Source organism: Felis catus, chromosome X (assembly GCF_018350175.1).
Source record: "Felis catus isolate Fca126 chromosome X, F.catus_Fca126_mat1.0, whole genome shotgun sequence".
Lineage (NCBI taxonomy): Eukaryota > Metazoa > Chordata > Mammalia > Carnivora > Felidae > Felis > Felis catus.
This window is the reverse complement of record NC_058386.1, coordinates 58,835,364-58,850,157: the sequence shown is the minus strand read 5'-3', so window position 1 is coordinate 58,850,157 and position 14,794 is coordinate 58,835,364. Positions and strand designations below refer to the sequence as shown.

General features: G+C 44.8%; 1 protein-coding gene across 3 annotated transcripts in view; it reads right to left on the bottom strand.

Annotated features, from left to right (window-relative positions):
• PIN4 (peptidylprolyl cis/trans isomerase, NIMA-interacting 4) overlaps positions 1 to 9,253 on the bottom strand; it is a 70,455-nt gene extending 61,202 nt beyond the window's left edge. Inside the window, exons 1-3 of one of the 3 annotated variants that reach the window (XM_045050667.1) lie at positions 8,804 to 9,073; positions 6,798 to 6,847; positions 6,238 to 6,311 (exon numbers count right to left, since the gene is read on the bottom strand). In XM_045050667.1, the coding sequence (XP_044906602.1) occupies positions 6,238 to 6,311; positions 6,798 to 6,847; positions 8,804 to 8,871 (192 nt within the window). In that variant the 5' untranslated portion in view covers positions 8,872 to 9,073. Of the gene's footprint in view, positions 1 to 6,237; positions 6,312 to 6,797; positions 6,848 to 8,803; positions 9,074 to 9,102 lie in introns of those variants that run through there. The other 2 variants (XM_045050668.1, XM_004000626.6) reach the window with 2 other exon arrangements.
• Positions 9,254 to 14,794: the final 5,541 nt, after the last annotated feature.

Genomic DNA, 14,794 nt, shown 5'->3' with positions numbered 1-14,794 from the left:
AAGGCCCAAGGTATAAAGCCTCCTCACAATTCAACACTTTGAAAAAGTATTGTATGTTGATTTAAGAATACTCAATCCTATAGAAGTATTCAAGTTTGACCTATGTTTACATAAAGCCATGTGTTTTTATTAAAATCACTCTATCTTGAAAACTGGTTTTGTCAGGGTAGCCATTTTGCAGGATTTCCAATTTCTCAAACACAATCCATTGTTTCACATTGTAAGTGATACACTGGGATGGGGGCTAAAGGTGTCTCCCTTATAAATGGAGACAAGCAAATCAAGGTTGTCTTCAGGGTTCAACTATTGCAACTGGGGGCAAAGGGATTCTAGGCCCACAGGAATAACTTCCCAATGGAAGAGCTACACAGGAGATAGGAACATAGATAGCAAAGGAAAGAATGTGTCAAAAAGCAGGGCTCAGAGAGGCAAACTTATATAGAATGTACAGGATGTATAGAATGTACTGTCCCGGGCAGACAGGAACAATCTGGACACTAGAGATACATGTTGGGAAACAAGGACAGTTCATCAAGACCTCAAGTTGGCCTGGCCAAAACAGCTCCTAGAATGCCCCCCTCTTTATGTGTCTACACTCACAAAGCAACCTTCTGGTACAATTACTGGGAACTGAATTACAGCATTCATGATCACAGAAAGGGGAGACCACCCAGCACTTTATACATGAATAAACAAGTATTTTGGTCTGGACAGTCTGACAGGTTACACATAATGAGTCTGTAGTACCTGTGGGGTTTGCAATGTGACCAACTGGCAACTGTGTAAGACTGGCATCTTAGAAGACAGCCAACCCTGGGGCGCCTGGGTAGCTCAGTTGGTTGAGTGTCCGACTCCTGATTTTGGCTCAGGTCATGATCTCGCTGTTTGTGGGTTTGAGCCCCGCGTCAGGCTCTGCACTGACAGTGCAGAGCCTGCTTGGGATTTTCTCTCTGCCTTTCCTGTGCATTCTCACTCTCTCTCTAAATAAATGAATAAACTTAAAAAACAAGAGAGCCAACCCACAGAGAATTTGGGAGTGATTAGCACAGAGGTAGCAGCTGACACTATGGGAGGTGATGAGATTGCCCAGGGAGGTTACGTAGAATGAGAATAGGAGAAATGTAGGTTAAAGACATCCTTGGAGAACACTGATGTTTAAGCAATAAGCAAGGAAAAAGCTCAATAACCATAATACAAAAAGAAAGGCCAGAAAGGTAGGAAAGGTGTGTTAATAGAAACCAAGCCAAAAGAAAGTTTCAAGGAGGAAATGATCAACAGGCTTAAATGTGGCAGTGATCAGGTAAAAAGTACAACCAATTTAGTAATGAGTGATTGATGACCTTAGCAAAAGCAGTTTCAGAAGAGTAGAAACTGCAGAAGCCAGATAGTAGAGGGCAGACAGAGGGAGAGATAGGAGGCAGGAAGGAAATCCATGTGGGGTACTCCCCCAGCTGAGGTAGAAAAAGAGAAAGGGCTCTTATCAGAAGAAAATGGTCACAGACATGTATGTATGTTATTTTTATTTTTTATTGTTTTTTATATTTTATTTGCTTTTTAAAAATTTTTTTCAATGTTTAGTTTTGAGAGAGAGAGAGGGAGAGAGACAGAGCACAACTGGGGGAGGGGGCAAAGAGAGAGGGAGACACAGAACCCAAAGCAGGCTCCAGCACAGAGCCCGACGCAGGGCTCAAACTCAAGGACTGACTGTGAGATCATGACCTGAGCCGAAGTCGGACGCTTAACCGACTGAGCCACCCAGGCAGCCCAACATGTACGTATTTTAAAGGTCCCTGGGCAGAGGTCTCAGAATGAAGGGAAAGATGCAGTAAAGAGGGAAAGGTTGAAGACAGAGCAAAGAAACAGGGTGGACATAATGCAGGATAAGGCCTGGTACTCAGAGCCCTGCTTGAAAAACTTATTAGTCTTAAAGAAAGAAAGATGAGAAGACAGAGAAAGGAGATGTGGGTGAAGAGAACTTTGTTGGAGAGGGGGCCAGAAAGCCAACGAGTTCCTCACAATAGATCAGGTTTCCATTTTCTTCTGAAAATTTAACAATATTTAAAAGTTATTATTTGCTAGGCATGTGCTAAGCACTTCTCTCATGAAATCCTCACACCAACCCTGTGACACTGGGTCAGTGTTTGTCAACCCTGGCAGTATTTCAGAATCATCCTCAGTGCTTTTGAGGGGCACCTGGGTGGCTCAGTAGGTTGAGCGTCCGACTTCGGCTCAGGTCATGATCTCACGGCTTTTGAGTTCCAGCCCTGATCAGGCTCTATGCCGACGACAGCTCAGAGCCTGAAGCCTGCTTCAGATTCTGTGTCTCCCTCTCTATATGCACCTCCCTCACTCATGCTCTCTCTCTCTCACTCTCTCTCAAAAATAAATAAACATTAAAAAAAATTTTTAAAAGATAAACAAAAAATCCACCAAGGTCCAGGACATTGGTAGTTTGAGAAGCTATCTAGGCGAATCTGATGTACAGCAGGATTGAGAAACAATGGACGAAGTTACCTACTGACGGACTGGAGCAGGGTGGTGGATGGCTTGAAGTGAGTGGCAGAGGACTGCTGAGTAGTACTGAGAGCCTAGCTAAGGTTAGAGACCAGGAATTAGTGGTCCCAATTCCCAAGGCTGTGTGACTCTCCAGCAGGGCCCAGCAGTTCTAGGTTTAAATGTAAAGGAAGTAGGGGCGCCTGGGTGGCTTAGTCAGTTAAGCTTCTGGCTTCGGCTCAGGTCATGATTTCACAGTTTGTGAGTTCAAGCCCCTCATTGGGCATGCTGCTGTCAGCACAGAGCCTGCTTTGGATCCTCTGTCCGCACCCCCTCCATCCCTCTCCTTGTCTCTCTCTCTCAAAAATAAACAAACATTAAAAAAATTTTAATGTAAAGGAAGTAGACTACTGGATGATCTGGAGTTGGTAGTCTGGCAGGTGGACGCAACAGCTGACCAAAAGGAAGAGTCGGGGCTCCGACATCCAGTGGTCAAGCTCTCTGATCTAATTTCCAGCCTACAGAACATACAGGGCTTGGAAAACAGACATGAAGCCGGGAGACAGTGGAAAGAACAGGCAGGCTCGAGGGCTAGAGGTCCATGTGCACAGAAGAACAGAACAAGACTGGGGGAGGCAGGAAGCAAAGGGGAAGGAGGGAAGCTGTGGTTGGCAGGTGGATTTCAGAATCCGGACAGCTCTAGAGACACAAGGCAGGGTGTGGGCTCAGGAGTGGGGTTGAAAGCAGGATGGCAGGATGTGGAAGGAGCCTAGCCCCTAAAAGGCTGGAGGGTTCCAGGGTTCCCTTCCTACTGGGACCTTTCCAAACACCAGAAATAACTCAGATGTCCTCTAGTAGGTGAACAGTTAAACATACTACGGCACACCCATTCCATGGCACACTACTTAGCAATACAAAGGAACAGACTATTGATAGGTGAAATCTCTGGAGAATTATGCCAGTGAAAAAGCCAAAAGGTTACATATTGTGTCATTCCATTCGTGTAACATTCTTGAAATTATCAAATTACAGAAATAAAGAACAGATCAGTTGCTGCCAGGGGTTAAGGACAGAGGGAAGGTGGGGGAGGAAAGTGGGTGTGGCTATAAAACGGCAACAAGAGGGATTCTGGGGGTGATGGAAATGTTCTGTATTTTTACTGGATCAACGTCAACCTCCTGGTTGTGCTGTTGTACTAGAGTTTGATGTAAACATGTTATCAGTGGGGGAAACGGGAAACAGCACTTGTACCATTTCTTCCAAGTGGAATGTGAGTCTCAAATTATCTCAAAAGATGGGGTGCCTGGATTGATCAGTTGGTTAGGTGTCCAACTCTGGATTTTGGCTCAGGTCATGATCTCACGGTTTGTGGGATTGAGGCACATATCAGCCTCTGTGCTGACAGCTTAGAGCCTGCTTGGGATTCTCTGTCTCCCTCTCTCTCTGCCCCTCCCCTGCTCATGTGCTTGCTCTCTCTCCCAAAATAAAATAAAAATAAAATAAAATAATCTCAAAAGAAAAAGCTTAGCAAGAGAATTTAGTTCTAATCAAATTTCCTATGTGCCACTTCTTTCCACATACCTCATGCACAGCCACACTGAACTCATTTTTTTTCCAGAAAGAGCAAGAATCCTCTTTGAAGCCATGTGCAGCGGAGCAGTCTCTTGTGTTGGGTGCTTGTAAAAGTCAGCATATAAGGTGAAAATTGCATATGGCCAAAATTCCCTACAATATCCCTTATGAAGATGCCATACTGGAGACCAACATGTCAGCCCTCATCAAACCCAACACAGCCTATCTCCCCAGACTGCGGCAACAATGACAACTTCTTCAGCTGAACACCAGATGAAGTACTTGGTTTATATTTAGGGACCACGTTTTATGAGAACTTCTCTTTGGATACCAGAATCCCACTTCACATAACTGGATGCTCATACGAGAACAGAGGTCTACTATGGAGAAGCTGATTAATGTCTCCTGCCTTGCTTTCTCTGGGGCATAGGGTCATCGAGTAGAAAAGTGGGTAGAAAAGCCCACACTATTTCTATGCTCCCTCTCTCTTTTTTTTGGCTGCGTGTGCATGGCTGGGTTTATACGATGCAATCCACTACTCCACTTATTATACAGCAGTGAAATTTATCTTTACCTAACTGCTCCAAGTATACTGTGATAATAGAAACCATCTCTTACCTGCTGGATTTTTTAAAGATTTTTTTAATGTTTATTTATTTATTTATTTTTTATTTTTTATTAAAAAAAATTTTTTTTAACGTTTTATTTATTTTTGAGACAGGGAGAGACAGAGCATGAACAGGGGAGGGTCAGAGAGAGGGAGACACAGAATCTGAAACATGCTCCAGGCTCTGAGCTGTCAGCACAGAGCCCGACGTGGGGCTCGAACTCACGGACCGCAAGATCATGACCTGAGCTGAAGTCAGCCGCTTAACCAACTGAGCCACCCAGGCGCCCCTAATGTTTATTTATTTATTTTTTTTTAATTTTTTTTTTCAACGTTTATTTTTGGGACAGAGAGAGACAGAGCATGAACGGGGGAGGGGCAGAGAGAGAGGGAGACACAGAATCGGAAGCAGGCTCCAGGCTCTGAGCCATCAGCCCAGAGCCTGACGCGGGGCTCGAACTCACGGACCGCGAGATCGTGACCTGGCTGAAGTCGGACGCTTAACCGACTGCGCCACCCAGGCGCCCCTGTTTATTTATTTTTGAGAGACAGATAGACAGAGTGTGAGCAGGGGAGGGGCAGAGAGAGAGAGACGGAGACAGAGAATCTGAAGCAGGTTTCAGGCTCTGAGCTGTCAGCACAGAGCTCAACGCAGGGCTCAAACTCATGAACCATGAGATTGTGACCTGAGCTGAAATTGAAAGCTCAATTGAATGAGCCACCCTGGTGCCAGTTTTTGTTTTTGTTTTTAAATACAGAAACCATCTCAGTACACTGCTTGGCACAGGGCAGATGTCACTAAATCCTTATTGAATGAATGAATCCAAGTATCGGATCCCATACTCTGAAACAATGAAACTGCCTTGTTACATAGCACTAAGTAGTAAGGTTCTGTTTTCCCAGGGCAGATAACACTCTTCTGTACTAGGTCAAGTACTTCAAATAGTTATTTGTGATTGCCTCCCATCCCAATGTTCATGGTCAGGTCCCTGGATTGTAGCTTACCAATTGGGGGAGCAACATAAAATATTAAATATTATTTCCTTCTGACAAACGGTTCATTCATTTACTGGGAAGATCTAACTTAATACATGTTAAGAAACAATACAAAGTATGAAGAAATTCTGGATGTTTGAGGGAACAGTTGAGAAAATAAATAAAATGGAATTACTTTGTGAGACTGGTCCCTATTTTCCAATTTTATGTTATCTTGATTTCCTATCAGTAGTAGGCTAGCCTCTTTTTTTAAGTTTATTTTGGCGGGGGGGAAGGGGAAGAGAGAGAAAAAGAAAGAGAATCCCAAGCAGGCTCCACACCATTTCAGTGCAGAGTCCAATAAGGGGCTCGATCACGACTGGTCATCATGACCGTGAGATCGTGACCGGAGCTGAAATGAAGAGTGAGATGCTTAACTGACTGAGCCACCCAGGTGCCCCAGTAGTAAGTAGGCTAGCCTCTTAGAATGTGTTAAGCATACTGTCTTTTCCTTTTCTGGGTACCAAAATAACACATGTATATGTATGTTATTTATATTTAACATGAAAGAAAAGGAACTAGTAACTCACCTTTACTGCATTGCCACCACCTTTGGGACCCTGAGCCTTCTTGTCAGAACTGTCACTCCCAGAGGCTGCTCCCCCTTTAGAGAAGAGATCATAGGTACTCATTTAAAATGCATCTTGACATTTACAGAAAGGTCCAATACAAGAGGAGTGGATACTTCTGTCATAGCACCATGCTTCAAAGGGGCACTCTGCCACTTTACTACATGAAGCTACAATTAATCTGTGACTCACCTCTCTTAAAACAAGAAATTCATGCCCACATAAGCCCTTCGTAGAAAACAGATATACGAGTGAGTGTGCTAATGGATGAATGAGAGTGCCAAAAGTCTGGTCCAGATTCTCTGGACCCAATTTGAAATCCTGCTTCTAAGGGCAAATCCCCGAGCTCCTGTAAGATTTTTTTTTTAACATTTATTTATTATTGAGAGAGAGATACAGAGCATGAGCATGGGAGGCGCAGAGAGAGGGGGAGACACAGACTCTGAATCAGGCTCCAGGCTCTGAGCTGTTAGCACAGAACCTGACACAGGGCTCGAACTCACAAACCGTAAGATCCTCACCTGAGCCGAAGTCGGATGTTAACAGACTGAGCGACCCAGGTGCCCCACTCCTGTAAGATTTCTAATAAGCACTGCAACTATGTATTTGAGTACTCACAATTCCAATAAGTAAAATCTCTAAGAATCTATTTTAAATAAAGATCAAATTTCCCACCACCCATATTTGGCTAAAGAATGTATTCATTGTCCAAATTCCTGGAGTCTCCTGCATTGCCTATTGATACCTTACTAAGAAAAGTTGTCTGTATTCAGATTAACCACCACAGGGAGCATCTTACATTTTACTATTATGTCATCTCACCACTACACCAACTTTGGTGTTTGTGGCAGCATACTTACTGTTAGAGGCTGATGTTCCTAAGAACTACAGCTGGATTAAATGTTCAGTTCAATAAACATTTCCTAAATAACTATTAGACACTGGGCATACAAAGATGAACAAGCCATGGTATCTTCCTTCAGGAAATTCATATTCTACTGGGGAAGACAGGTACGTAAACAGATCATTTCAGGAGAATGACCTGTGATCTATGGACAGAGGCTGTGGAAGCACAGAGAGCCATTTTAGCCAGTCAGGAAAGGTTTCCTGGATGAACGGAAGCTAAGTGAAGAAAGGACAAGGATGAGGAGACACCCCAGGGTGGTCAAACATCGTGGTGTGTATGAAACTATGGATGAATCCAAGTCTGAGGTGTGAGTGCTGTGAGATAAGTAAGCCCTGGGGAAATGGCTGAAGGTTAGGGCATGAGGGCCTATGAGCCCCACTAACAATAGGTACAATAGGGAACCACTGAAAAGTTTTAATCAGGAGATTCCATCTTACTTGTCTTAGTATCTCCAATGCCTAGCACAGTACCTGGCACACAACAGTTGTTCAATAAATGTCCAACTAAACTGAAAACCCAAAATGCTGATCACCAAATGCCTAGGAAAATGTTACTGCCAAAGGAGTTTTATTACACCAAACTCTTAATTGGGTTTGCTGTACATTCACTCTTGAACGATGATGCATTCCTGTTATCCTAGCCTCTCCCCTGCTGGATGCTGCCATCTTCTGACTGCCACCACTTCACTCCCTTTGATTGACTGAGGACTCTGGCAGCAGTTTCAGGCTGCCTTTCCATCCTCACTCTTGCCATCATCTTGGATGACCTCACCACCTAGGCTGAGGAATCACCCAACAACCTAACTTCACACTTCTGGACCTCCCTCCTCCTCAATGTCCATGCCTTCTACTCCAGGCCACCTGCTCCCAAGGGCACAACACGATGGAACTGTGCCACCGAGAACTAACAGTTCAGTCTCTGGCTACAACTTCATGTTCTTCCAGCCTTCTCATGCCTCACTCCCACAACACAGGCTCTTTGACTTCACAGAAATCACTCCCAACTTCGGTACCTTTATCCTGATGTGTTTCCCTGGGCTACCCATTTCTCCTTCCCCTGCCAGTCTGGACCCCATGCTCCATCATCTGTGTTCCCACTGTCACCCTTAATTCACTTGTTCTGCTATGCTATTCTCATTGTCCAACAAACCCTCAACCTTGGCTCAAGGCTACACCTAGCTCTTTTCAATCTTATATTGTGTCAGTTGCAAGTTACCAGGTAAATCATGACTGTGCAGATTGTGTCCTCTACAAATTCATGGCCTTCAACCTTAGGCTCTCAGCCTTGAGGGCTGATCCTTTTATTAGTGTTTCCTTCCCTTTCCCATCACCCCCAATGACGACTCCAAACCTTTACCACTCTTAAGAACCTCGCTCAGTCCTTGCCCCTCGGTCTTGAAAATTACCCTTGCCTTCCACTTTAACAAGAAATTGAGGCCATGAATCATGATATCCTATAAACAACTCCCCATTGTGGCCCCAATTTTTACAACCACACCCATCCTCGTCTCTTTCCCTATGGCCTCGAGCATAAAGTGTCCTTTCTCCTATTCAAAGGTCAACTTCTCCACCTCTGTCCTAGACCCCATTTTCTCCAACTTCACTCCTTCCGGCCCCTTACCTCTCTAACTCTACCGGATCCTTTACGTCAGCCTCACTCTCAAGTTTTCCCCATTTTGAAGAAACCATCAAAACTTCCTCTTAGTCCTTTGTCTTCCTCTATCTACCATCTAATTCCCCTACGTTTTCAATAAAGGCTTTCCAGAGAAGTCCGCACTGTCTCCAACTTCTCACTTCCGGGTCAATCCTTTAGTCACTGGCCACCCACTGCCCCGTCCCGGGCCCTGGGGGTCGCCGGTCGGCTTCCTCCCCTCGCTCCTCATCCGATCCCATTGTCTCTGGCTGCTTTGGCCGCTCTACCTTTCCCCCCTTTCCCGGAACGGCTTTTTCCCTTGGGCGGCATCTTCGAATCTTGGGCCGTACTGTCAAAGGCTTCGGTTGCCTGACAAAGCCCCTTCAGGCCCCACGGGCATGTCCGAAACAAATGCCTGAAAACGGCATCGAACTTGACAGTTTTTGCTGTGGCCCTGGAAGCAGGCATAATTTGGGGCAGACCCGGTCCTTGGGCCCGCGGACCAATGGAGCTGAAGATGTCTGACCAATAAGAAGTTCGGTTCTGTTAGAGGGGCGGAGCCAATGGTGAAGCAGGGGCGGGAAACCCCGCCTTTGCGTTTTTTTTTTGTTGTTGCTGTTCCTTCTATCGCACGCCATTATTTGCGCTAGCTCCCATGCTCCTTCACTCCCCTGCCCATCTCCTCCACGCATGCGTAGTGGAAGGTGCGGGCCTCTGCAGTCCCTTGGCGCCGGCTCTAGCCAATCCCGCGGGGCCGCCAGACAAAGGGAAAGGAGGAAGAGCCGCGGTGGTTGCCCCCTCCTCCTGCTCTCTCCTACGCATAGGCCTTGCTCTCTCTTGAGGTTTTTCATTTTTAAATTTTATTCTGCAGTTGTAGCTGATTGGATTTAGAAGATAGTTAAAAAAAAAAAAAAAGCTATCACCCCTCTGCCTCTTGCAGAACTCTGTCATGGAGAAAAATTGGAAGCGGTCTAAATGTTCCTCAGTGGGGTATTGCTTAAATAAATAATGTTTTCAATCACACAAAAGGATATGCGCCATTTAAAATAATGAGTGTAAAGCTGTCTGAAAAGCTGACACAGGAAATGGACTTAAGGAAGGTTACAGACCAAGCTACAGAATATGATTCATTTTTTAGAAAAAGTATATAGTGTGCTCTATTATATATGCATAAAAGACAGGAAGGCTACCACCTAGCAAAATGTGACCAGTGGTGCTAGTACAGGTTGTTGTATATGTTTCTGTGTATTTTCCAAATTTTCTGTAATGGTGCAGTATAAAATACTTAAAAGCATGGATTCTGGAGCCAGACTGTCTGGCTGCCAGACTGCTCCACCATCTGGCTACGAGCTCTGTGACCTTGAGGAAATTACCTCATCCTTCTTTGGCTCAGTTTCGCTATCTGTAAAATGGAGTTGATGATAATAGTACCTACTCACAGGGTGTTAAGAGAATTAAACAAGTTTATATTTGTAAAGCACAGAAACCAACGAGTAACTCATAGAATGTTAGAGTAAGATGAATGAGTTTTGAATTTGTGTCCCCACACTTTCTTCCCTTATCTGTAACCCCTCTTCTCCTGATTTGTATATAAGGTCAAACCTTTTTCTTAGGCTCCATAAGATAGCTGTCCCAGCTTGCCACTACCAGCCAGAACTCCAGTTCAGAGTTTAGTGTTTGGATACAGCCTTGCTGGACTTCGGTGCTTCATGCCCAGACCAAAGGATCAAACACTTTTTTTTTTATAAATTTTTTTTTCAACGTTTATTTATTTTTGGGACAGAGAGAGACAGAGCATGAACGGGGGAGGGGCAGAGAGAGAGGGAGACACAGAATCGGAAACAGGCTCCAGGCTCTGAGCCATCAGCCCAGAGCCCGACGCGGGGCTCGAACTCACGGACCGCGAGATCATGACCTGGCTGAAGTCGGACGCTTAACCGACTGCGCCACCCAGGCGCCCCAGGATCAAACACTTTTGATACTGTGCCCACCCCCAACTCATACATAACAAGCAGCCCCCTCTTGTTGTACTGCTGTGACTTCTGCACATACCACATCTTGGGCACTCTTTGTTTCGGATTGGGAGTGATAAACTGTAGGAAACACATCCAATGCTGAGGGGATCATTGGTTCTCTGCTTGTGAGGTGGATCCTGCCCATGTACTGACTTTCCAAGTCTGGCTGGGGGGATGGAATTTGACAATGTCAGTATGGCCTCATGTTCATCAGCTCATCCACAGCCAGGAGCCCAGGAGGCACTTTACTTCTGGTTTTTCATAGGGAACAGCCCTTCCTGTGACCACCGACCGTGGAATGAAGAGTGGGAATGAAGCAGAGTTCAGATCCCAGTGAAGATCCAGTATTAAATGGCAGATGCACCTGACAAATGCTTAGTGCCTGAAATATTGTGAGAGCTCTGTGTGTTCCAGCAGATAACAGCAACAACTATAATAAACAAGTTTGTGTAAGTGGCTGAACTTACCTGAAGCAGTATCTAGGGGTCAATAGCTCAAAGGAGAAGACATTGGTCTGCTGGGGGGTTTCAAGGTCAAAAGCACTGTAAGGCAGTCAGATTCAGAATCATATACAATCTCAACTATGCAGTATGCATCACAAAAAGGCAGGGAAGGGGTGCCTGGCTGGCTCAGTCGGTGGAACGTGTGACTCTTGATCTCGGGGTTGTGGGTTCAAGGCCTAAGTTGGGTGAAGAGATCACTTAAAAAAAAATCAAGTCTTAAAAAAAAATCTGAAGTGTTCATTCTGGAATGTGAGTTTGTGACTACCTTTTATTTATTTCTATTTATATTATACTGTGTTTATATCAATTGGCATGTATTTTTCTTTTATTCAAGAAAAAAGAGCAATAAACATTATTTGTAAAACAAACACCATAAAAGCCAGCTTCTCTACAGGGTTAAGTCGGCACCAGTCTATGGAGACCGACTGTGGAGGAGTCTGTGGAGCAGAGTGACAAATGAACGTAAGAGCAGGCAGGGGGGCAGAGAGGAGAAAACTTCAGCCTTGAAACCATGGTAACGACTGCGGGAGTGTGCACAGTGAGTCAGAGCCAGGAATGGATGCCAGTTGTATTTTCTATTAATTACCTCCTCAGACTGATTCTTTCATGTATTTCTTAAACAAGAAATACTTAGGAAGGGAAGCTGGCAGTCTTTTTCCCAGAAGTCCACAAACCTTGACCGACACTCACTGTCCTGCCCTACCTGCTGTACAAACAAAAGGCTGCAATTTCTTTCCCATTTGAGACCCTAGCAGAGCTTATTCCGAAAGGGGAGCTTGAAGCAACAGAGCATAGAGATCTAATTGATCCCATTCAGAGGTGGTCAATCCATGGGGAGCTCTGGGCCCCAGCCTCTGCAGATAAGGGTAGGAAAAGGTCACCTTTGGAAATGGAAAGAAAGAAAAATCAGTACACGGTGGATGAGATCAGCCACCTGCAAAAGTAGCCACCCATTATGGCAAATGGATGCAGGTATATTGCCAATGGGATGGATGGGTCTCCTGAGCACAGTGGCCAAAGAACTTTCTAATCCTCTTCATGCCCTTGTAACATGTCTGGCATGAGAGAATGAAGCTTTGAACAACTGTAATTCTTTAAAGTGCTTCAGAGAAGAAGATTACATCTATGTTTGTCTAGCATTGTCTAAGCAAGCAGTTTCTGGAGAACATTAATATTCCAGTATCTAGTGAGGTAGATTTTTTTCAGAGGCGGTGTTCATTTGAGACAGTGGAAAACAACCAACACAAGTGGCATATGTAGCATGAGTCAGATGCTTTCCCTTCAGTATCTCTTTGAGTTTTCACAACAGTTTTTTTAAATGATAGTTATTTATTTATTTATTTATTTATTTATTTATACTAATTTTTTTTGAGAGAGAGTGCACACATGGACACACACATGCATGTGTGAGGAGGGGAGGGGCAGAAGGAGAGGGACAGAGAGAGAGTCTCAAGCAGGCTCTATGCCCAACATGGAGCCCAATGTGGGGCTCTACCCCACAAACTGTGAGATCACAACCTGAACTGAAATCAAGAGTCAGATGCTTAACAGACTGAGCCACCCAGACACCCATAAGATTTTATTTTATTTATTTTTATTTTTTATTTTTTTAAGTTTATTTATTTTGGGAGGGAGGGGCAGGGAGATCAGGAGAGAGAGAATACCAAGCAGACTCCACAATGACACTGTGGAGCCCAATGGGGGGCTCAAGCTCATGAACTGTGATATCATGACCTGGCTGGAAATCAAGAGTTGGACGTTTAACTGACTGAACCACCCAGGCATCACCCTAAGATTTTACACCCAATGTGGGGCTCGAACTCACAACCCCAAGACCAAGGGCCACATTGCTCTACTGACTGAGCCAGCCATGCACCCCTATTTTCACAACAGTCTTTGTTTTGCAGAATATCACCATTGCCATTTTAGACCTGAAGAAACAGGCTCAGAGGAATTAAGAAGCATGTTCAAGTTTGCACATCTAGGGACTGTGGCAGCGTTGGCCTCTGAACTCAAATCTGACTTCCAAGCTGGTACATTCTGCATGATGACACTGCCCTACACTTTGCCATCCCCTATGTGAAATCCAAGAACACCCAGTTCCCTTTGTTTTGAGTGTATATTCAAGTCAGCTTCCCAGGCATCTGAGCCCTTACAAGGGGGCACTCTGCCCAAGAGGTGCCAGGGCCAAGTTATGCCCCCACCTTACAGAAATCAATTCGCCTCTGGTTTATGCATTAATGTGTTCATTCTGAGTAATCTGGAAGGTGATCACCTCTGCCTACTGGACCTCCCAAGCCCAGAAGCACAGAGGCAAGAAGGAACATGGTGTAGGGGGAGGGCAGTGGACAGAGTATTGTGGACAAGGCAGAGGGGGGACAGTGGGGAAGAGGTCTTCTTGTCCTCATCCTCAGGAAGTGGTCTCCATTTCTAATGAATTCTGCCTTCTAAACAGCTCATCTCCTCTGCTCCTCATCATTGTACAGTGAACAATGAGCACTTTGCTGAGATTCACCAAGCATCTCTTGCCCTTGTCCCGTGCCCTCTTTGCCCCTGCCACAGGATTTTGAACATTCTCTGGACCATTGGAAAAGCCTCCACATGTGGTCTCTTAGCTGTCAGTCTCACCCTTCTCCAAGCTACCCTCCCCAGCGTCTCACAGAGAGCCCTCAGAAACCCAGATATGACACTCATTCCTTCAGTGGCTCCCTGCAGTCTGAGAGGGTCCTTAGCCTGGAGACCCAAGGGCCTTTCTGCTGACATCTGCAACCTCATCTCTTGCTAGTCCTCACAGGGCTTTAATCACATCGAGTTACCATTTGCATGCCCTCAAATGTATGGTGCTCTCTTAAGACTCCATGCCTTTGAACATGCTGTTCTGTCTACCTGGAGTGCTCTTCTCCCATTTTTTATCTAGTTAACTTATATTTACCTTTCAAGACCAAGCTCCAGTGCTACTTCCTCCTGGAAGTCTTCCCTTACCCTCTTCTCTACTTCTTCCAGGGTGAGCAAGGCACTCCTCTGCACTCCCAAAGCATTCTCTGCTTATCTCTAATATTTGTATGATTTTCAGTAATAATCATAGATGCACCAGTTTGTTTACCCATTCACTCATTGAAAAACATTTGGGTTGTTTCCATTTGGGGGTTATTACCAATACAGTGGCTATATAAACGTGTGTGTACAGGTTTCTATGTGAATACAGGTTTTCATTTCTCTAGGATAATTTGCAAGAGTGTTATTGCTGAGATGTATGGTAAGCGTGTTTAGTTTTGCAAGAGACTGTCATACCCTTTTTCAGAGTGGCTGCACCATTGCACATTCCTACCAGCAATGTTTGGGCAATCCCATTTCTTTGCCTACTCACCAGCATTTTGTGTTATCACAACTTTTTTTTTAATTTTAGCCATTTGGATAGGTGTGTACTGATACATCACTGTGGTTTAATATACATTACCTAA